The sequence below is a fragment of the Gymnogyps californianus genome, chromosome Z, assembly GCF_018139145.2.
Source record: "Gymnogyps californianus isolate 813 chromosome Z, ASM1813914v2, whole genome shotgun sequence".
Lineage (NCBI taxonomy): Eukaryota > Metazoa > Chordata > Aves > Accipitriformes > Cathartidae > Gymnogyps > Gymnogyps californianus.
The window spans coordinates 19,386,315-19,408,786 of record NC_059500.1 but is presented as its reverse complement, the minus strand read 5'-3'; the positions used below and the strand labels follow the sequence as shown (position 1 = coordinate 19,408,786).

The window sequence follows — 22,472 nt, the reverse complement described above, 5'->3', positions numbered from 1 at the left end:
ATTCTCCTCCATTCCTTTGCAAGGATTCATAAGCAAACAGCCCTTGGAAAAATACACCCAAAGGAAGTTTTGGCTGAAATCCACGGACCTTGATTCGTTTGCCTCGCTGGGTGATTGGACTTATCAAAACACAGCGTTGATGAACTTTTGTAAAAGCAGGAAGGGAAGGAGAGGCTTTCGGGCCACGGCCTGCTCGTCTTCTCCAGCACGGTTTTGGGGAGACGCTGCCCGAGCCAGGTTTATTTGTTCTGGTGACGGGGCTAAGCCTCTCCCATGTGAAATTTCACTTTTCAATGAAAACTTACTCCGGGAGGAGCACCGCCAGTATACTTCTCGTGTGACTCACACGCAGAAAACCCAAAAGTCAATAGTCAAGAGTTTATTTGATGGAGGTTTTCTCCTAATTAAGAGGTCATTAAGGGGATCCGACTGTTACTCAGCGCTGAGACGAAGGTCCCCAGGAGCTGCTCCAGCCCGGGAGATATGCCGGCCAGCACATTTTCCAGAAACATGTTTCCTCTCTCGCTAGCGGCCCCTTCCCCCTCCCCGCCACCCCGTTTCTAGTCTCTCCAGCGCTGATGAGCTAATAGCATTTTTCCTTTGCATACTTTGGCGCTGCCCCACGGCATACTCTGGCAGCCTACGTGTGTCTGAGCGCGCCCGCCCGCCGCAGGCTCGGCGCGGCTCGGGGCTCGGGGCGCGGGGGGAGGCAGGCGGGCGGGCAGGCAGGCAGGGAGGGAGCGAAGGAGGCAGGCAGGGAGGCAGGGAGGGAGGATGCGGAGCGCCCGCCGCCGCGCCGGCCCTCGCCGCCCCGCCCCCCCCCCCCCCCCCCCGGCCGCCCCCGCCCGGGGTGGGCGGTGGGGGCGGCGGCGGCGGCGGGCGGGGGCGGCCGTGGGGGAACTGTCAGGGCCGCACGTTTCCAGCCGCATTACGTGAACAAATGGCGGGGGCGCAGCCAGCCCAGCCAGCGGGGCTTGTGTAACTTTGCGAGCGTGCCAGCAAGTTTAAAGTCCCTGGTCTCTCCTCCTCCTCCTCCTTCCCTCGCTCCAGACACCAGCGCGGGCCGGAGGACGATGAGAGGCTGATTGTTTGCTCCGGCTCCCATTCGCATCCCCTCGCCTATAAATACCGGGGAGAAGAAAAGCCACTGCCGCCGCCTCCACCGGGCCGGGTTTCCTTCCCGACGGCCCGACCTGCCCGATGGCACCGCCCGGGTGCCGCCGCGCCTGAGACCCCGCTGCCCGCCTAACCCTTCCAGAGGCGCAGCCCGCACCCCGCGGCCTCCCCGCACCCCCCCCCCCCCCCGCCCCATCTCGGGCAGGAAGGCGCCCCTCGCTCTCCGCTCGCCCCCCGGTTTCGCCCGTTTCTCTCCCCCGCCGGCACCCAGGAAAAGAGGAGAAGATGCATTTCGCGCCGCCGGGGCTCCTGCTCGCCCAGCTCCACGCGTGCATCTACTGGAGCTGCCTGTGGCCCGCCGGCTGCCAGCAGCCGCCGCCGCGCCGCGACCCCCCGCCGCCCCCCGCCGCCTGGAGGCAGCGGATCCAGTGGGAGAACAACGGGCAGGTGTACAGCCTGCTCAGCCTCGGCTCCCAGTACCAGCCCCCCCGGCGCAGGCAGGCGGCGGAGGCGGCGGGCAGCCCCATCCTGCTGCTGCGGAACAACGGCACGCTGCCGCGGAGAGCCGCCGCCCGAGACGCCGCCGCCACCGCCGCCGCGCAGCCCCCGCCCGCCGCCGGCAGCCGGGGGGGCTCCGGCGCACGGCACTGGTTCCAGGCCGGCTACCAGCCTCCCTCCGGGGGTCGCACCGCCGCCGGGCAGCGGAGCCAGGGGGCCGCCACCCCCGCGGCCTCCGGGGCGGCCAGGAGCGCCTCCTCGGGGGCGTCGCGACCCAGCGCCCCCACCAGCCCCGCCGGCGGCACCGGCACCGACGGCAACGGGAGCAGCACCGGGGCCGGCGGCCTGCCGCCCCTCAGCAGCTTCAGACCCGGGCGGGAAGATGTCATGGTAGGCGACGACCCCTACAACCCCTACAAGTACACGGACGATAACCCCTATTACAACTACTACGACACCTACGAGAGGCCCCGCCAGGGCAGCAGGTACAGGCCTGGCTATGGGACCGGCTACTTCCAGTATGGTAAGATCCCTCCTTTCACCGTCCCGTCCCGTCCCGTCCCTCCCCTCCCCTCCCGCCGGCCCCGGCCACGCCGCGCCGCCCCGCTCGCTCCCGCGCACGCCGGTGCCAGCGCGGCGCGTCCCGACGGGATGCGGTGCGGGGGTCGGCGGCCCTGCCTGCCCCTCGCTCGGGGCAAAACCTGACCGGGCGGGCGTTTGCACGGCTCCCGGCCCGCGGGAAGCCCGGTGGGCGGCAGTCCCCGCGGCTGGGGGGGGGGGGGCGAGCTGGGGGGGCACGGCGGGAAGCCCACCGCGGGGCTGCGGGCGTCGTGCTTGTGATGCGGTCTTTGAGAAGAGCCGAAGGGCCTGCGCAAAAGGGAGAGCGCGTTTAATGGGGGGGGGGGGGGGGGGGGGGGGGGCAGGGGTCCGTAGCAAAACGGCGGCTCCTAACGATTGGGACGGAAGCCAAGTATTTGCAGACGTGTCCTGGGTTGATCTTGCTGTTATGTGGTTGGTTTGATGAACTGCAGGTCTCCCTGACTTAGTCCCGGATCCCTATTACATCCAGGCGTCCACATATGTCCAAAGGATGTCCATGTATAACTTGAGATGTGCAGCCGAGGAGAACTGCCTGGCAAGGTAGGCATCACCCCGGCTTTTGCCTGTTCACTGTGGGTTCTTGTGCTCCTGCGCCCACCGCAGAGTACCTGAGGACAGCGTGAAGAGTGGAGGAAAGCGAGGCCGGAGGGCCTGAGTAAACACAGCCCAGTTTGTAACCTTCTTCTGTGGCAGATGGTAGGGTGTGCACATAAGGAAACAATACCGCCATATTAGAGAGACAAACTACAGATGCTTTGAAGAACCTACATTTTGTGAAAAGTTATATTGCACATTTCTATTATCAGGCTCCCAGATATCGAACGTACCTGAATTTTGCAAAATAGAGGCACCTAAAAAACCTGGTGATTTTCACCTCCCTGCTCTAATCCAACCAGATCATATTCTACTCCATTTAAAAAAAAACCAACCCTATTCTTAACCATCAGAAGTTACTTTTAAAATTATAACATGCTAATTGTTTCTGGGCCTGTGCCTTGTAATGTCTCTTAAGACTAAAATCTCCCTGAAAAGTGTTTCAAAGTCTTTTAACAGGTTGAAATAACAGCTTTGCTCTGGAGTTAGGTCCTGTGCAGTTGGCAAAGGGGGATTTTTCCTGTTTTGTTTGGAAAGAAATCAACATGGCTGTTTTTAACCATTTTAACTTGTTTGATACCTTATCATGCAAAACAGGTTTATTTTTTTACCAGCATCATTAATTGATGTCAGATTGTTTCCAGGGTCATGCTCTTTCTTCCCTTGCTGGAAAAAGACAACATGGCATAAGAAGCAGTATTTTTTATGCTAACTTTACAGTGAAGACTAATTGAAATGTTCTTGCTGGCTATCAATTGATTAAAATATTCCAGTATTTAAAAGACTGTAGATAATAGCTGTATGAAATAGGAAGATATAGCCTGAGGCATATATTCATTTTTTTTACAACAGAAACAAACATCTGTTGTGTGATCTTACATACACAGTGAGTTATTTTGGTTCACAGCAACTAATGAAATTGTATTGTTGGTACCAGAGTAATTTTACAGCTAAGCGGTGATCTGCTTCAGAGACGGAGGCAGAGAGTCAGTGGTCAAACTCCTGTTCATATTACTAGAAGCAGATCTGAATCTTACTCAGGTCTTGGTCTGACACCAGGCACTTCTGAGCACACACACCATGTGGAATTCTTGTGCGTCTCTAATGCATAAGCTTTAAGGGGGCTGAAAAGATCTATGCTATTAGTTACTTCTGAGACAATATAAAGTGTTTTTTAAAGTGTTTCTTGCATATACTTACGACTCTTTTTTGCATTATTACAGTTCAGCTTATCGAGCAGATGTTAGAGACTATGACAATCGGGTGCTCCTGAGATTCCCCCAAAGAGTGAAAAATCAAGGCACGTCAGATTTTCTGCCCAGCAGACCCCGTTACTCATGGGAGTGGCACAGCTGTCACCAGTGAGTGAAGTGCTCAGTATGGTACCTTCTAATTATCTTTCTCGCTAACAAATTGTCACTTACAGGGTGACATTTTCTAAAACTGCAGTGAAGTGGGGGGAAGCCATGGGGAAACTTCAGCCTTTTACTGTCTGATTAATTTTATGGTAGTGGTAATTACTCTTTACATAGCCACATGAAACCAAAATGGATATAAAGCTTATCTATAAGTATAAAACTCTTACAAGTATAAATTCATTATAAATACAAGTCTCAAATCAGTTTTGACAGTGGCACCTTCTCCCTTTAAGTATATTTTACATAGGTTATAGTCCAGTTACATTTAAGTGGAACCAGTAAATAAAAGTCCCAATCATGTTAAAATAACTGTGGAAACTCTAAAATGTACATTTACTAGCATGTTCCCTGTAATACATCATTGTAAACATTGACCCATACTTCTTGACCTGAATTTCATGGGTTAGTTCTTGACAAGGAACGGTCTGGTCAATATGGGAAAGAGAAGATAATGAGTTGACTGATCCCATTATCAATATCCTTAACATATCATGATACTTTCACATAGCAGCATTGCTCTAGAAATGGCAAAATTGCTGGAAACATGGCAAGGCAAATGTGGTAGAACATTTTCAACATTTTGGGAGCAGGTAACACTGCAAACTTGTACCTTTTCAGAAAATTCACATGCAACAGTTTGCAGGTTTTTTCCAATTTTCACTGTTTCATAGCAGGACCAATTGTAAAATACTAGAAAGCTTACCTTACCTCCATCTTATTTAAAATACAATTCTGCTGTTACAGGTACATAAATGATAACTTAATATTAGTCTATTAAAAAAATAATATGTAATGTGGGCTTGATCTAAAGGCCTCTGGAGTCAATGGAATATTTCTCTCTAGCTTCAGAGGCTTTAAGCTTTGAATGAAAGATCAGTATCATTAGAACAAATTCTTTCAAAAAAAGACTGATATTACTAGTTTATAAATGTCATAAGGTTTAAAAAGCTAAAACTAAATCAAACTAAACAAAAAAAGCCTCCATGAATGCTTTAGTTAGCTCCCACTCCTGGAAAAAAACCACCACCAGCACCAAAAAACCTCCAACCCTGGTGCTTACAAACTTGATAAATGGATGAAATGGATAGAGAGCAACTGAAATCTTCCATTTGTAGAAAAGCAGTTTCTTACTCTGCCACAATAGCTCAGCTATCGCTATCCAGATGCAAAATGTCTCTGATGTTGATTCAGTTCTTGGACAGAAAATACATTGCCTACAAAAAAAATGCATTTCTCGTGATCATTTCCATGACAGTGAAACAAGCTTATTTGGAAATGAACTATAACTGCCAATTAGTTTGGCTAGCCATCAGATTTCAGTGTTAGTCATCATCATCTGTGGACCAGTTTTAGTGTTCTTGACATGCATGCTTGTGAGACTTGTGTGCTCCTCTTCGTTTTAACAATATGTTTTAATTCTGTTTAATTGTATCTTTTTCATATACCTCTTGAGCTGAAAGAATTCTTAAGTAACAGCAGCGAAATGCTGCACAGACGAAGTGCAGGTAGATAGTACAAGTTCCACGTGTTTGGAAAAAGTGAAATTACAGGAATAATAGGTGTTCAAGTCCACAATAAGAGCTAGAACTCGCTTTGTGTGACAGCAAGAAAAATGCATCACTGTGCCCAGATCAAAAGCATACACACTTTTGAAATAGAGACTACATTAAGTGTAGACTACAAAAATTGTTGACATTGGACAAGATCTGCATTGCCACTACACAGAAGCTGATTTCTTTATGCAGATTTTGTTTTCACCAATGTTATGAATGTGTTACATTGATTGAGGGCCATGGAAATGTGAAAGTAAATTGTTGGGGTTTTGCTAGCAAGTAGCAAATTTTCCTGGAATTTATAGTATGTAAGGTAAGCATTCCTAGCGAAACTCTGGCTAAAGGCAGTTATAAGATGTACAATTCAAATATGAACTACTTAACATTTGCTATTGTTATTGGAAAAGAGCTAAAACAGGAAAGTTTGGAAAAACAGTGCTGCTATGGAGCCTTTCCCTTAGCAAATTAAAATCTATTATTTATTTATAGAAGATGGCATTTTTATAGTCATTGAAAATTAGAATAATGAAAATAAAACTTAATTGAATGGCCAGTAATAGGACAGTGTACTAACACACAAGTTCTGTGTAATAAATAAAATTTGGCCAGATCTAACAGAAGGTAGATCAAATAGGAATATGCTAAAATGTTATTGACAAGATTGATCCATCTTTAATAATGTATCTATGGTTTAACAGACATTATCACAGCATGGATGAATTCAGCCACTATGACTTGTTGGATGCAAGCTCACACAGAAAAGTTGCTGAAGGACACAAAGCAAGTTTCTGTCTTGAAGATACCTCCTGTGATTATGGATATTATAGACGGTACGCATGTACAGCGCATACGCAGGTAAGAGTTGGTTCGGAGACAACCAAGTTTCTTTTCCCCCTCTAATTTATCTTTGGATATTTTTTCTACCAATGATCTGATGCCCTAAATTATCGGATGCCCTAACTAGGTCTGAAATTCTCCATCATAGAGGCCAGGATAGCAACTTGGAGACTTATAATTTACCCAGGTGCTGCCACATGTGGGTGTCTTGTTAAAATACAGGGACACTCGTTAGCCTAGCATCACTGGTAACTGAACTACATTAAAACACACCACAAGTTCTTGTGGTTACAGGACTGGTCAAGCGAGCTAAAGGGAACTCAAGACAGAGTCAGTAAAGAAGTTGTTTCCAGTGTTCATCCCCCACAAACTGCTCGGTGATGTCCTTGGCTGGTCCCAGAGTTCATAGCTAGTATTTTCTCCCTTGCAGAGCATGAAGCTGCAAGGTGCTGAATTCCCTTAATACCTATAGCTACCGGCTGGCAGTCCAACACAGAAAACTTACAGCATAGTTTTATGCATGTATAGAAGGCTGTTAAAGAGAATGGCAGCCATGTCAACATTGTGATGGGTCATATACGAATGTAAAGCAAAGTGTTGGGGCTTATTAAGGGAACAGATGAAAAATGGCATTGTAGCATTATGATATTACGGAAATCCATGATAGACTTCTACCTTGAATATTGCATGGAGTTCTGGTCACCACCTCTCAAAACTGCTACAGAAAAGCTTAAAAAACCAAACCAACCAACCCCAGGAGAACAAGGATGATCAGCAGTGTAGTATGGCTACCACACTAACAGATTTCATAGACTATTCCATTTGGAATACCAGAAATAATACCAAATATTGAGTAGTCCTGGATGGAAAGAGGAAATTGTTGATACTCGCTGTTTCTCACAGTACAAGAATTTATGGAAATCCAAAAGAACTGTCAGACAACAGCTTTAAAACAGAGGAGTGCTCTTTTAACACATTAATAAAGTGTTAAATTCCTTGCCATAGGATGTTGCAGAGATCAAAAATATCTACATGGGTTCAAAAAAGTTTTGGACAAAGTAATGGAGGCTATTAAACACAAAAATCTGATGGTACCCCATGTCTTAACTACAGTTAAATGCCTGTTGGAAGGAATTTTTCTGGGTAAAGGACACTACATATCCCATTTCTTATGTTCTTTCCTCCTCAAGCATCTGCTGCTGACCACTGTCAGAGACATGACACTGAGCTTCATGGATCTGTGGTTTAACTCAGTGTGGCCATATGTATACATAAACTTGTATCCCATATTCTGCAGTTTTTAATCTAGGAGGTAGTTATTTTATCACAGAGAAATGACAGCTATGCTTCACTGGCTGACGTGTCCACATTTGAATTTTAAATATAACGAATGATCTGCAATACATAAAGGCTTTGAAGAGGTTTTATAAATATCTTTTCTCCTTCTCTAGACTATGACATCTAACTAAGCAACATACATATTTTACAGCTGGAGTATTTGTGTCACTAGAATCATGGCTGTGTCAGCGTTTCCACTGGAAGCCCATATTTCAGGGCTTTGTAATTGGACTGTAAAACTTTCCTCCAGCCTCAGACTTGGCACATACATGCGGGAGTCTGAGCTGATCACCAGCTGGGTCAAGAGGGAATTCCTGCAGGACTTGGGTTTTGTGCACTCTTTGTGTCGCCAGAATGGATCGGCTTTGCCTAGAGCAATCTGTATCGGCCATGGTTAAAGACACCAGATTTGAATCACTGGTATATTCATATATGGAGATTCTTACTAATGTTCCTCACAGCAAAGAAGTTTTCAGAAAAGATTCCTCTGGAAGAAAGGCTACATTTTCAGTTCTCTCAGATTCTTGTGTCACTATTTGCCTGAAGAGATGTCATTTCCATGCAAAACTCAATGTGAAAATGGCCCTAGACTCTACTATTCAAAGATGGCACTTTGGCAGAGTACATCTATAGCAAAAAGTTGCATCATTCCTAAGGGTAGAGACAGGTTTCAACATGGTGATCAAGTTTGTACTCAAGGACCTCGGAAGCTATTTACTTGAGATTTACAGATATGTAGGTCCAGTCTTTGGTCTGTTTTGACTTTATTCTCACCTTTTGTAAAGAACAGTGAGTAACAGCATCAACAATATTTACAGAAAAGGTGTAACAAGTGATAATAAAATACAAATAAAATACAGGTATCTCACAGATGAACTACTATCAATAGTATAGGTGTTTCTTATGCAGTAGTAATACAGTGCTGTCTGTAAAAGTGATATGTTAGACTTAGGTGTTCTAGTTTAGATATTCAAATAAAATGCCAAGAAAAAATAAACCTCATTTCCTGAGGTAATTTTCTTAGTGAAATGTGATGGTTAAGTGAACTTCAGTCTGAGTGTCCCTAATGTCTAGAATGTTACTATTCCTAATGATTTTTTGACATCCATCTTAACTTCATTTTTAAGGGACTGAGCCCTGGCTGCTACGACACTTATAATGCTGATATAGATTGCCAGTGGATTGATATTACAGATGTAAAACCTGGAAATTACATTCTGAAGGTAAGGGTATTGGGAGTGGGGAGGTTTGGTGGTTTTTTTGTTGTTTTGTAAAGAAGCAAATCATATGCATATGTCCTTTTGAATGTAAGTTATCAACTCAAACCTGGAAGTAGATAACACTGTGTTTTCTCCCCTTAAGGTGAGTGTAAACCCCAGCTACTTGGTGCCTGAGTCCGATTACTCCAACAATATAGTACGCTGCGATATACGCTATACAGGCCACCATGCGTATGCCTCTGGCTGTACAATTTCACCGTAAGTACATTCCTTTGTCTTTGCAACTGTTTTATATTCATAGTACTAAAGTTGACAAACAGATTTATAAAGCTTAGAGATTTACTCCATATTGAAAAAATAACTCCCACCATTAATTCTAGTGATACCAGTTTCTTCAGTATGTTGTTTCTTGGGTTTCAGGATCTAGTGTGTTAATTCAAAATTCAGATGGTACTTTTCAAAGGTCTTTTTTGGCAGGAATGATGGGAACAGTTGCTTTGCTGTTGATAACTGCGTAGCTTTCAAATCTTGACCTCTGGTAATTAAACTATTTCCGTAAGGCTAGCACTGATTTTTAAAAATTATTTAGTCTTGAAAAAAAATCATGTGAGAATTTTGCTCTTGCAATCGTGCCATTGGATATATAGCACTTTCAAAATTGCTGCTACTGTCTGGGCTCCTAGATAACTACCTCTGGCTCATGCCTTCTTTGTATTTGCACTAAAACCTTTCTGTGCTCATTCAGTACCCATTTATAGCATCCACACAGAACTGCTGAGCACTTACAGAGCTCTTAAAACATTCTGCAAAATCCCACACATGTATGTTACTTTGCAGCTGCTGCTGACACAAACACAGCAGCCATCCTCCCTGAAACGGTTCTTCCAGACACACTCCCTTTACAGTTTAGTTCTTTAAAAGTTTAAACAATGCCACAATTATGCGGGTTTTTTTTCCTCCAAAAAGGCAAATTCATTTAATTAATGTTTGCACGATAGATATACTGTAGCTTAGTATCCATGAAACACGCACACAATCAGTCTTCTCTAACACAGAGGTAAGCAGTTCTCAGGATAATGTAGTAGTTGCTGATACAAAACATTTATCAAGTGGTTTCATTTGGATTGCATAAGGAGTGAGTATTAACATCGTATAGAGGTTCATGTGAGAGAAATTCCAGCAGAGCCGTAAACAAAAAGTAAAATAAATGACCAGCGTAGTCTGCTATAACAGCATCAGTGAAAGAAACATACTGAATTAATGTGACTATTGCTCAATTAGCCTTTAAAATATTCATTCCTTACCTTGTATTAGGAAACCAGTAATTAAATGAGGCTAAAATGAGAAACATTTTTTCACACCAGTGTGGAGATCTGTATTTATAATCACACTTTGGTCATAAACGTGGCAAGTTAAATGGCTTCAGCAAAATCCTCAATTTGTTCTCACCGTGTGGTGGTCAGACTTGCAGGAAACAGAGGAAAAAGAACAACAGGCATCCTGCAGGTCAGGAGCAATTATTTTTGGCAGACCTGTGGCAGGAGCTTTTAAAGCATTTCTCTGTTAACAGGACTGCTAATTGATACTTCTAGGAACACTGTTTCTGCTCACATTCACGTGGAAGGGAAATTTATTCTTCATGCCTTTAACTTTTAGTCTCCCCATCTTGCCTCTGTAAATGTTATCAAGTAAATACATTCATGCAGGGTGAGGAAAGAAAATTTCTGTTATGGTTTGTTGACCTGCGCCTTCAAGCTGACAAATGGGTATTTAGCAGATACTCTTTTTGTATCTGCTTGGTTATCTGCATAACATTGTTTCTTTTCTTTCAACAGATACTGAGAAAGATGCAAGAAAATGGATGAGACGGTGCCAAATGTTTTGAACTGAAGTATCATTATATAAACTTCAATAGGATGTAAACACTATAGAAGCAAAACTACAGAACATACACACATACACCCACACACCTTATGTGATTTTGAAGCACTTCAGCTGCTTCTCAACCAAATCTGTAACTGGATTTTGAACATTTAAATTGGCATTACTTTTATTACTATTGAAACGTGTGGAACTGGTGATTGATGCACAGATACTTTACATTTTGAAAATCTAACTCATTCATAAAAACATGAGCATTCCTTAACTCTGAAAATTTGGAGTTTAGGTGATAATAGACTTCAGTGGGAATATTACTGGTGAATGAGTTGAACACATTTTAAAAGGTAGCAAAAATTTATGTAAAATGAATTAAATAAAATGCAATAGAAAGTACTAATGTCAGCTATCTCAGAAAATACCAGAATGAAAACCAGCTTAAGAGTAATGCTACAGTACCATTAAAATAAAACTTGCTAGGACACGTTGATATGAATGAGAAAAGTATGTTCAGTTTTCAAGGAATATTAACATATAGCAGACAAATACATATATATATATATATCAGTTATACCCCTGCAAGAAAAGTTATGTTTACATTTTTAATACATTAGAAGTTTTTCCATTTTCTTAAGTAAAAAACAGATGGGGTTTTGAAAGAAACCTTTCATCTGTGGAAACGAATTAAAGAACTTATCCACCTTTCTATGTTCAAGAGATTTTTCAAGGTGGGGCTTTTAAAAGACTTCTGCAAACTTAATGTGGATAAAAATAAATACCTGTCAAGAAAAGGGCTCTTGGAGATGATGAAGAGTCCCTGATGTAGTCATGTGTGAAAAACATCCAACTTGAACAGGTTAACCATCAAAATAATACAGGCAATTAACTCAGGTGGCACCACAAACAGAAGTAGGTCAGAATCTCTAACGAAGTATTTTTATCGTGAAAAAGCCTACTACCTGCTTCCCCCTTAAGTACTGTATTTGACTTTTAAAATGTATATCTCAGTATTCAAACAATGAATTTGAAAATATACTATATATAGAGGGAGAACAAAAGTCAACATATTTAACATCCTACTTTAGGCTGTTCAGGAACCAAATACAACATTGTTAAGGGGAAAAAATTCCAGCCCAAATTAAAGTTTTTGCTGAACTGCTTAACTGGTGCTGGGTACACCACTCCTCCTCCCATCCCCAAATTATTTTGCTTTTGCAGTGCACCCTGCTGTAAGCTACAGTAGCTGTGATTTTGTTTTTAAACTGTGAAATAACATATCACAAGGGGATCTGGCGTTTTTTTCAGAAGATTTCTGATCATGTAAAATGAAGGATCTACTTTTGAAACAAAGGGACCTAGAAATATTGATTGGTATTGGTTAAGTTTAATCAGCAGTTCAAAACACCTAATTAAACATGGAAAGCTCAATCTCTTTTAAAAAAAAATTGAAAAATACATGTGCTATTCAGTATAGTTAAAAAAATGAAAGATCTGAGGAGTATGGAGAGGTTTTATTATCACTGTTGAGAATACTTCAGGCAGTATTTGGAAGTATTTTATGCAATAGAACCCTATGGATTTAATGTGGAAGTTTTATGAATAATCGTAATACCCTTTAAGGATCAACTTGTTTTTTACTACGTATATTTAAGCTTATTTCACGATTATAAAGTATTTCCACCTTAATCATATCTTGGTTACAAATTTGCACAACTAGTATGTATGCTTAAAAAGAATGTAAGAACCAGCAACCCCGTGATTACTACCGAACATTGGGAGTGGGTGCAGAATGAATACCATTTATACCTGCAGGTCCCTTTTTGTTTGCTGAGAGATCCATTTTAGCAATCAGTCACCAGTATGGGCAACAAACAGAAGCAAAATTTGGAAACTAGATTTATTAGCCATTTATTACATGTGTCTGCAAAAATGAGGGTCTGTTTAAAGTCTAGGCTTCTGAAATCTCAGCCCAAAGAGTTTTTAAGATTAAGAGGTATTAAGGGCTGCAAGTGCATTCACCTTTCTATAGACTTAGGTCACAATTGGGGTGAAAGTCCTGATAGCAGCTTGGGCAATGGACACAAAAGCTACTGTAATGGAAGCTAGGCTGTGGGCACGGGCTGCTTCCTGGCAAGAGGTTGTGTGCTCGTACCTCGTTGTGCCGGATGCTGAATGTGGGATAAGAGAGCACTAACTGGACACAGAGCAGCCACAGAAACTGAGTTTATCCCTCGGCTTATGAGGCAGTAACCTGCTCACATGTCTATACCCAAACTACTTGCAGAACTCCACTGAAGTCAGCAAGGAGCCAGAGGACCTTGAGCATCTGTGTAGGTGGAACAAGTTGTAACACTGGCCATAGTCCTTTCAGTGGGAACGGCCTGGTTCGGAAAGGTGTTGAACGCCATAACTTTGAATATTGGGGATATTGTAGCTACAAAAACGTAGCTTTTTTTTCCGTAGCAAAATATTGTATTTGTTTTGAAATGTGTGTTAAGCAACATGACAGTGATGTACAATAGCACAAAAATTGCCTAAGATAACATGAACAGTCTATTTAGAAAAACAAGGGATTTTAGGATTAAAAAAAATGAAGGAATGTGACTTTAACTTCCCCTGTTTAACTAGTAATCACAACACAGTAGAAGAGTTTATTATATAGCATGTGTAGAAGTAGTTCTAAATAGGGGAGTGCCAACCAGTATTTTCAGTATCTTGGCTCTGCAGTTTTGACCCAGACACCTTAACTTACTTTTTTCATACTGGAATATATTTACGGGATTACGTGCATTTTTGTTGAAAAACATTTACAAAAACTGTTTTGATAAAAGCTTATTTTATACAGCAAATTATATTTTGGAATCCTTTTTACCAGACATTGGCCTTATTCCCATCATCTTTGAAAGGCATCTTGCCATTGGTCTCAGTGGGAGCAAAATCAGATTTAAATTTTGTGAGAATTCTAGTATGAATTTGCTGTCTTGCAGTCTCAAATTTCCTTTGAAAACCCAAATCATAAAAATGTGTGTGAAGCAATTACCTCCCACATTTCAGATCTTTAGATAAAAATTGCACATAAGGAACATATTGTATGTCAGGCTCATTACAGAAGGGGTTTGTTACGTATTTTTTTTAATCCTGAAATACATTTGGTATTTGCATATTTCTAGACAAAAGTGTAACAAAAATGACAGATTGGTCACCAATGGAACCAACATATTGTGCAGATGATGTTTTTGTGTTAGTAAAAGTCTACTCATTTTCTCTCTGCTCCAAAGTTTACTATGCAGTGTCGAATGAGTACAAACACCAAACATACCTTCCTATAGTCATTCACACATTGTTTGTAGTGTACTCATTCAAAACCAGCAGGGTGAATTTCATAAATGAGACACTGAAAGGTGGTTTATCCTGTGTCTCACATTTATGCCAATAAGGCATTTTCATTTTCTCCAAATCCTAAAAGGTGCTGAAAGATTTTAACTTGAATTAAAACCAAAGAGTATGTTATTGGGAGGTTTTTATTATGCAACTAAATGCTACAGATACAGTGAAATGCCACTTGTTTTTGCAACTTTTTTGAAGGTTTTTCATTATTTCCTTCACTTTTCTTCCAAAGGTCTTAATTTCAATAACTTTGCATCTTTATCTGAAGAGCTCTAATTTATAATATTCAGGCACTAGCTTTGTATTCTTCATTGCACTTTCATATTCTTGTGTTACATGCCCGTATTATGGTTGCAAGTTTATGTGAAAATGACTTGAATAAAATGTTTCAAGCGTTCTACTTGTCGAAGTGTTATACTTAATGCATAGGCCAGATCCCTCTCTCAGTGAGAAAGCTTCAGTTAAAGTTGTTATATCTATATGAAAACAAGGAAGATTCTGTCATGCTGACATGGTCTCAGAAAAAATGTCAGAAGTTAGAAACAATAAAGTTGTAAGGCATGATAAATTACCTCTCACACTACACAAAGGCTTAACACGTAAAGGCATAACAGGATGAGGTATGGTTCATCTGGATACAAGATTTCCTTACCATGTCGGCTGTCTCTGTAGGAACAGGAACTTAGAAACCACTTTCAGAATTTCTGCCCCAAAAACTTTACTTTCATGGAAAGAACATTTGAGCAGGCCATGGTAGAAAGTCTACGTACTCTAGAAAATTGACTAACACATTTAACACTCGGTTACTCCAAAAACATTTTATCCTTTGTTACTTTCATTCTCTGAGTACAAATCAATGTCCTGCTGCCTCTTCAATCCGTATGCTGAACTGATGAAATAGGCTGAATTGTGAAGCATCTCTTGTCCCTTCACTGAGGGATTAATACAGAAGAGCATGGTTAAAAACTTCGGAATGTTCACTCTAGTAAGAGGTTGTCAAACACTTAACTAGCAACTAGTGGCACTCTTGGCTTTGAGTAAATGGAGACAAAAATGATGTATCTTTTAAAATTCATAAAATAAATGTAGAATTATTTCAGATATAAACAATGTTGTGATGATGTTTCTATAATTTAACAAAATTATTCCTATACTACTATGTATTAGACGCAGGAGCTTCAAACAGAACTCCTGCAAGTGCTATCCCTAGAGTGCAGAACTCGGTGTCTGTCAGAATCCATGCAAATACAAAAATGCAGTCAAAAATGCATACAGTTATTGCAGAAAGTATATTCAGATTTATTGAAAATAAAGCATCTCCTAGTTTCCAGGTATATTTACCTGCTATTCTACTATCTCATTTTCACATTAGATCAGCTGCCTAGTATTGCAAAATGATCTATCACCAGTCTACAATTAGCAGCCCAACACTTTCAGTTAACAAAGTGTTGCTGTAACTGAATTTACATTCAAGCTTGATTTCTCCGGATCTGATCAGTCCATAAAAACTGATGAGAGAAGTATTTATGCCTGTTTGGAAATCGTCAAACTGGTGCTATCAATAGTACCTCTGTCTTTCTTTAAAAAAAAATCACATTTAAACTAATATTGATTCTCTTAAAGATACTGAAAAATCTGAGATTGTTTTGTCAGTAAGTCTGAAGTGAAAAAACTGTGCACCTGAAGCAGTCTAGTAGTATCTGACAGTACGTACCCTGACTGAACATTTCTTCTATGGTATGGTACTGAACTGGAAAGCATGGTTCTCAAAGTTTTTTAAATCTAATCATCACAGAATGAAATAAATTCCCATATCACTATAAAAATAATGTACTTTGTGAGAGGTCTCTGTCTAAACGGTATTACAGATACACGTTATATTAAAATCATGTATATACTGAAAATATTATGTTGTTATAATGAGGAGAAAATGTTCTGAACTTTATCAACAACCTCCAGGCAAGTTCATTGGGTTTATCAGTTCACAAAAAAATTGCCCAGTTGCACATTAAAAATATTATCAAGTCTCAACCATCACTACTTGTTTGTATAGTGGATTAAGGCTGCGATCCAGGTGAGTCACTAAGCACCAGCTAAAAGTAGTAGTAACTCATTAAAATATGAAGCCATGCCAGTAACCTAATCTATCTTCTCTCACTCATGTTCAGTGTATGTTATCTTTGTTCTTTTCTTTAAAGTAAGAGCTCAGAAGTGTTTCTGAAGATGAAAAATGAGATGTTTTGATAAGTCGGGCTTCCTTCAGGAAGAATTCTATGGCCACAAATTACAGCTGTAAGAATGGAGTAAGAAACTTGCTCAAATGCCAAGATAAACTAATGCTCCCAGATCTCTAAGCACATGCAAAAAAGCACTTCAGAACACAAGGTCCTTAAAGAGGTTTTTTTTTTTCCCCAACTATTTGCAATCTTTAACTTTTTGGTCTTTAATGTGAATCAACTCTTAAAATAGGGTGCTCATCTGCTAAAAGAAAGATAAGCTGTCCATGAAATACTGTATTATAGCTGATGACATCTACCAAAAGAAATTTTTCTTGCCTTTTATTGGAACCAGAGAAGTCACATACCAAACATTTGTTTGGCATAGCATTTGGCTAGGCTTTATTTACTTATTTATTTAAAGCATTAAGGATTAGCATTTGCATCTGGAAAACTTAAAGAGTTTGTATATAGCAGGTAAATGAATGGCTTTTTCTACAAAATATGATCCTTCACTTCAAAACCACAGTAAACATGTTTCCATGTTTTATTTTGATGCTTCTGGCCTTAAATGTTGTTCCATATGGTACAGTGAAAATAACAACAACAAAAAACACTGGGAAATGGAAGGTTTTTGAATTTCTAATTCCTCTGAGCGGCAATGCCGTTCAGGAAGATAATACCACATATACTGACATTTGTTTAGGATGCAGAAAAGAAAGCCTAACTGAGTGAGGCAAAGACATGCCTAGATAATAATACAAAATGGTCCAAGTGGAACGTTTAGCCTCCAACAACTTAACACAGGATGGGAGAATGGGCAGAAATTGCTGGGCTATAAATACTAAGATACAAAGTCTGCAGGGGGGAGAGAAAGAGGTGGCCATACCAGCAACAGAGTAACACTGCATTAAAAAAACTAAACTTGTTCCTGCCATTTGACTCTAATGTCATCCCAACTGGAATACACAGTCACTACATGTTTTAGACACATCCATTAACTCCCCTGCGGAGCCGCTGATGGTTAGGGAGTCGTTGTTTGACTCAGTCCTAAATATACAAAATCACAAGGAATAGATGAGGTAGGAAGAGACCTCTAGATATCATCTAGTTCAAACCCACTGTCCAAGCAGGGTCACTTCGAGACGGTTACCCAGGACTGTGTCCAGTCAGGTTCTGAGTATCACCAAGGATGGAGACTCCACAATCTTTCTGGGCACACTCTCACAGTGACATTTGTCCTCTTGTCCTGCCACTCGATAGCACTGAGAAGAGTCTGGCTCGATCTTCTTCACACTCCCCCCCTGCCCCCTGTATTTATACACATTGACAAGATCCCCCCGAGCCTTCTCTTCTCCGGAACAGTCCCAGCTCTCTCAGTCTCTGCTCACATGTCATATACTTCAAGCCCTTAATCATCTTGGTCACCCTTTGCTGAACTGATTCCAGTCTGTCCTTGTCCCTCGTGTACAGGGGAGCCCACAACTGGACCCAGCACTTCAGATGTGGCCTCACCAGTGCTGAGTATAAGGCAAGGATCACCTCCCTCGTCCTCCTGGCAACACACTTTCTAATGCAGCCTAGGAGGCTGCTGGCCTTCTTTGCCAAGCCATGGAAAAAGATTGTTTTTCATAAGAGTGTAATAGGTAGGAAGGACTTCTACACCTTAAGGGATTAGAGATTCCACAAGTTTACATGGATTTAAGAGCAGACAAATCTGCAGAAAAGAAATCCATTGAGGATTATTAAACACGATAAGCTACAATATCACAAGATGTCCCTGAGCTATAAAACTGGAAGCTCGACAAGTTGGAAGTTTAAGAATGCCTAAGAATGCCTACTCTTCGGCATTATAAAACACTACAGGAATTGTACAGTGTATTATCTTATACCCATTGCAGTAATTTACCAAGTTTCTGAATTAATTTGACTATGAAAGATACAAGATTATGGAAGATAACTATATTTAAATAAACAACACTGTTAAAGATTAATTACAAGTTCAGAACTTGTTTCAAATAAGCAGTAGGAAAAGCCCCTGAAGAAAAATACAATGAAGATTTTACCTAATATCCCAATCAAATGAACTCCCAAATTCAGAATGGCACTTAAAAGTCAAATGTTTCTTAGTGTACAAAGACCTTTCAGTTTTTCAGCATTTTTTCAGAAAGTGCAAGACAGACATGTTGGAGCACCCAGATATATCCACCAGGACAACAGTATTAAAGACACTCTTTCAGTTCTTCAAATCGGCAGTATAATCAAAGGACAGAGATTACAAATTAACAGGCCAGTATTTTATTGCTCTCCAGAAATTTCCATATCATGCATACTACTGATAGGCTTTTCCAGCTACCTGATACATTGACAAATTTGTGAAGTCTGTTCAAGTTTAAGAATCTCTTACTTTTACTTTTTCTCAGTTGAGATGTATTTGATAATACAGTCCTAGGATTATCACCTCAATATTTTGTATTTTCCCCTTTCTTTTGACATCCAAGTCCTCATATAGTTTAAAGTACATTTTTACACCAAAAAAAGCTCCAAAGAATCTGCACTATTCCTAAGGGGCACCAATGATGTTCCTAAAAACCATTCACTCATGTTACGGTGCATTTCCCAAATGGTGGCACTATGTAATGGGACTTACGAGCCAGCGCCATATGACCATACATTAATCAACAGACAGCACACTGAATAAATGAAGCAACCTTCACTATTAACAGATGGTAAGTTCTAGCAGTTGCTATTTTATAGGTTGCAAAGGATAAGGACAGTATAACAAAAATGTTCGAACAGCAGTTGTTACTCCTTAAGAAAATACCACGAGATGCAAATCTGCAAGAATCTTTTTTTTTTAAATCTCAATTTACATATAGTCTAGTCATCAAATTTAATCTTTTTCCCTTGGAATGCTGTAATTTGAGACATTTGTTCCCGGCGTCTCTTGCTTGCTTCCCATGACGGATGAAGAGGCTGCTCCAAACATGCTTTCTTATTGTTGCATTTAATACCTGCAGCTTTTGCAAATGGTTGCTTCTTGAGCTGTGGTTCCTTTTTAAGAAGAGCTGTGCAAGAAGTACAAAATAAAACATTAACTATATCATGAACCTTCATGAAAATATGCTAAAACTACCCTGGGATTGCAGATATTTTCAAGAATTTCTTAATGAGCCATGGGGAACACATTCATCTGAATGTTCACAGCAAGATTTCCTCATCTTGCAGCCCAGTAAATTGTCACTTGGTAGACTGCAGATAGTTAAGATTTATTATTACTGACCACATTCAAAATTTGTGTAGACAAATATTCAGCACAGTCTCAACTTTTTTCTTCACCATAAACCAATGAGATATTATACAATGTAACTCAGTATGACTGAAATGATATCCTTGATCCAATGAATTCCAAAATGGAACCATATGCTATAAATGGAATAAAATATTGAAGGAGCTATTGAAGGAATTACTCATGAGGTAAACTACTTGTTAAATATCATAATCTCACACCTTCACCTGTGCACAGGTAACACTAACTGCTCAACATGAAGACAGATGGAAAAGCACTTTCCTGTGTAAACTCTACTTTAAGTATTTCTAATATTCAAAAATAGGAAATAGCAAACAATATCCATAGATTAAAATGAAAGCTCAACAATTTGACCATTTTAACAACAAATGTTAAAATATGTGCCACAAAATTGAAATGAAACAAAAAACAGCCTACCATGATTAGATCACAGAGGCAACAAAATCTCAAGATGGTTTTACTCTTATAACTTTACCAGGTTAAGTAATACATACCTGTTCTTCCATTTTTGAGAGGCTGGTCTTTAGTATTTCTGAAAATAAAAAGAGAATTTAGGATTTTTCAAGAAACTTGTAAGATGACAAAACACCTGTGAATAAAGAATTGTCATCACCAAAACACTTGTGCAATGACTTTTCAAGCATAACGTGCAAAACCCTTATATATTGTTTCCTATTTGTTAATAAAGAAGTAAAAATAGAAGTATTCACTAGTGATTTAAGTTGGATGCATGTCTAGTTAGGAATCCTATGTATATGTCAGTGCTAATGTGAATATGAAAAATACATAAGTGTCAAGAAAGCACAAGAAGACTGCAGAGTAGTTTATGTGAAAATGTTCTAAGCTGTAATTGGCTGAAATTCTCCTTATTTGGTAAAGGCTACTAAAAATCAGAACTTCCATTACGGGGAAGGAGGGAGGGAATGGAGAATATAACAAGGGGATAAGGTTTACCTTCTTCTGGTTTGAGATTTCTGATTAGACGTAGACAAAGAACTGCAGAACATTGATTCTAGCTTGCCTGCTTTTGCATGTGGCTTTCCTTCTTCCATGATCAAATCTTGTGCTTTCCCAGGCGCTGTGTTCTTTTCTTTCTTCACTATGTTTTTCTGAAGTCTATCCTTCTCTCTTTCCGAAGAAATATCAGTAACTGCTGCTATCTTTTTTTTTCTTTTTACTTTGCCAATGAAGAAATCATCATTGCTGTCACTGTCAGAATCTGATGACTGGTTATAAAACCTCTCTTCAGTGCTATCATCAAAGTACTCCTCTTCATTAGCATGTTCCTGGTCACTATCATCATTAATTATTTCTTTTATTGCATTTAATTTGTTCATGCTTGTATTTTCTTTTCTTTTTTGATAGCCAAATTTCTTTCCTGTTTTATTCTGAGTGACTGCTTGCATTTCCACTGCCTGAAATGAAGATTCTTCTGGAGCATACGCTCTCTCCATTTCCACAGTCTTCTGCTCAGATTCACTCTCACAAAGTTCTTCAGCCACCCTGTCAGTTTCTATTTTCATACTCATTTTTGTTTTGTGTTCACATCCTTGCTGTTTTTGAGCTAGTTTAAGACCTTGGTCATCCAAATCGCTATTGAAATGCGCTGATTTAGGCTGTTCTTCTGACTTAGCCTTTTTCAAAGGAGAGGCTTTGGCTGGGTTCTTTCTTGCATCCTTAAAAGCTTTTACAGCAGCTATACAAGGGGCAGAAGAAAAAACTGATGTTGCAGCTACACATGAGTTTACGTAAGGTATTTTAATATAATAAAACATTTTAGCAAGTTAAATATGTTGTATTGAGTAAGCATATTTTGAATGTCCTTATCAATCATTTACTGAACACGTGGGGCAAGAAATACCTTAGAGTACAGCATCAACAAAAGTGAGGAAAAGAACTTGAAATGATTACCACCTGAATACACTGTTAAACTTGGGTTTAACTATGAACTTCTCTTTCAGCAAATAATCTGTAGCTGATAATCATGTTCATTTAGGGCATTACTTTGTGTGTAAGAACTGCAAACAAATAGTAAATTGCTCAGATTTAATTAAATGGATATTTGACATGCTCTGTTATTAACAAAGTAACTTTGTGACATTATTACTAGGACTTGACCCTTTTTAACATCAATTTTAGTTGGAAAATTTGAGTTTAAAGAGAACAGGAGATAACCTAAAGAACGAGGAAAGATTCCCTAAGGATTCTGGGGACAGTTTCCAGGGAAGTTTAAAGGACTCATTTGCAAAACCTTTTAGCTGCCTTTGGAAACCCAGTTGTAATGCTCCGTTAACATTTGCATCTGCATGTTATTGTGCTCATTGCCAGTTCAGTCCTACTTAATTTAGAGATACTCCATTATATCCATTCAATTTTTACAGTTCCCAGTATGAGCCCTGTTTGTCCTACACTCTATATCTTAAATGCCATATAGCATACTGTCACGTATAGGCCCATTTCAACCAATATAAATGACTACAAGCTTGTGACACTTGGTTCACTGCAGC

General features: G+C 40.4%; 2 protein-coding genes across 4 annotated transcripts in view; one reads left to right on the top strand and one right to left on the bottom strand.

Moving 5' to 3' along the window:
- Positions 1 to 1,304: 1,304 nt before the first annotated feature.
- Positions 1,305 to 14,836, top strand: LOX (lysyl oxidase). 3 transcript variants are annotated; one of them, XM_050913407.1, is made up of 7 exons: positions 1,305 to 2,137; positions 2,646 to 2,754; positions 4,032 to 4,169; positions 6,478 to 6,634; positions 9,082 to 9,177; positions 9,317 to 9,432; positions 11,010 to 14,836. In XM_050913407.1, exons 1-7 carry the CDS (start codon positions 1,402 to 1,404, stop codon positions 11,014 to 11,016), a joined length of 1,359 nt encoding a protein of 452 aa, XP_050769364.1. In that variant the 5' UTR covers positions 1,305 to 1,401; the 3' UTR covers positions 11,017 to 14,836. The 3 variants fall into 3 exon arrangements, with proteins under 3 accessions (XP_050769364.1, XP_050769366.1, XP_050769365.1); XM_050913409.1 differs by lacking the exon at positions 11,010 to 14,836 and having other exon boundaries at positions 1,305 to 1,814; positions 1,893 to 2,137; positions 9,317 to 9,436; XM_050913408.1 differs by lacking the exon at positions 11,010 to 14,836 and having other exon boundaries at positions 9,317 to 9,436.
- Positions 14,837 to 18,700: 3,864 nt separating this feature from the next.
- SRFBP1 (serum response factor binding protein 1) overlaps positions 18,701 to 22,472 on the bottom strand; it is a 78,015-nt gene continuing 74,243 nt past the window's right edge. The window contains exons 6-8 of the mRNA XM_050913583.1: positions 20,920 to 21,661; positions 20,460 to 20,497; positions 18,701 to 19,723 (exon numbers count right to left, since the gene is read on the bottom strand). Of these exons, the coding sequence (XP_050769540.1) occupies positions 19,536 to 19,723; positions 20,460 to 20,497; positions 20,920 to 21,661 (968 nt within the window). The 3' untranslated portion in view covers positions 18,701 to 19,535. The remainder of the gene's footprint in view (positions 19,724 to 20,459; positions 20,498 to 20,919; positions 21,662 to 22,472) is intronic.

Bases quoted from the DNA above. Each gene is read 5' to 3' on its own strand.
- LOX (XM_050913407.1), top strand. From the start codon at position 1,402: ATGCATTTCGCGCCGCCGGGGCTCCTGCTCGCCCAGCTCCACGCGTGC. The intron at 4,170-6,477 runs GTGAGTGAAGTG...ATGGTTTAACAG, and splicing joins GAGTGGCACAGCTGTCACCA to ACATTATCACAGCATGGATG. The intron at 9,178-9,316 runs GTAAGGGTATTG...TCTCCCCTTAAG, and splicing joins CTGGAAATTACATTCTGAAG to GTGAGTGTAAACCCCAGCTA.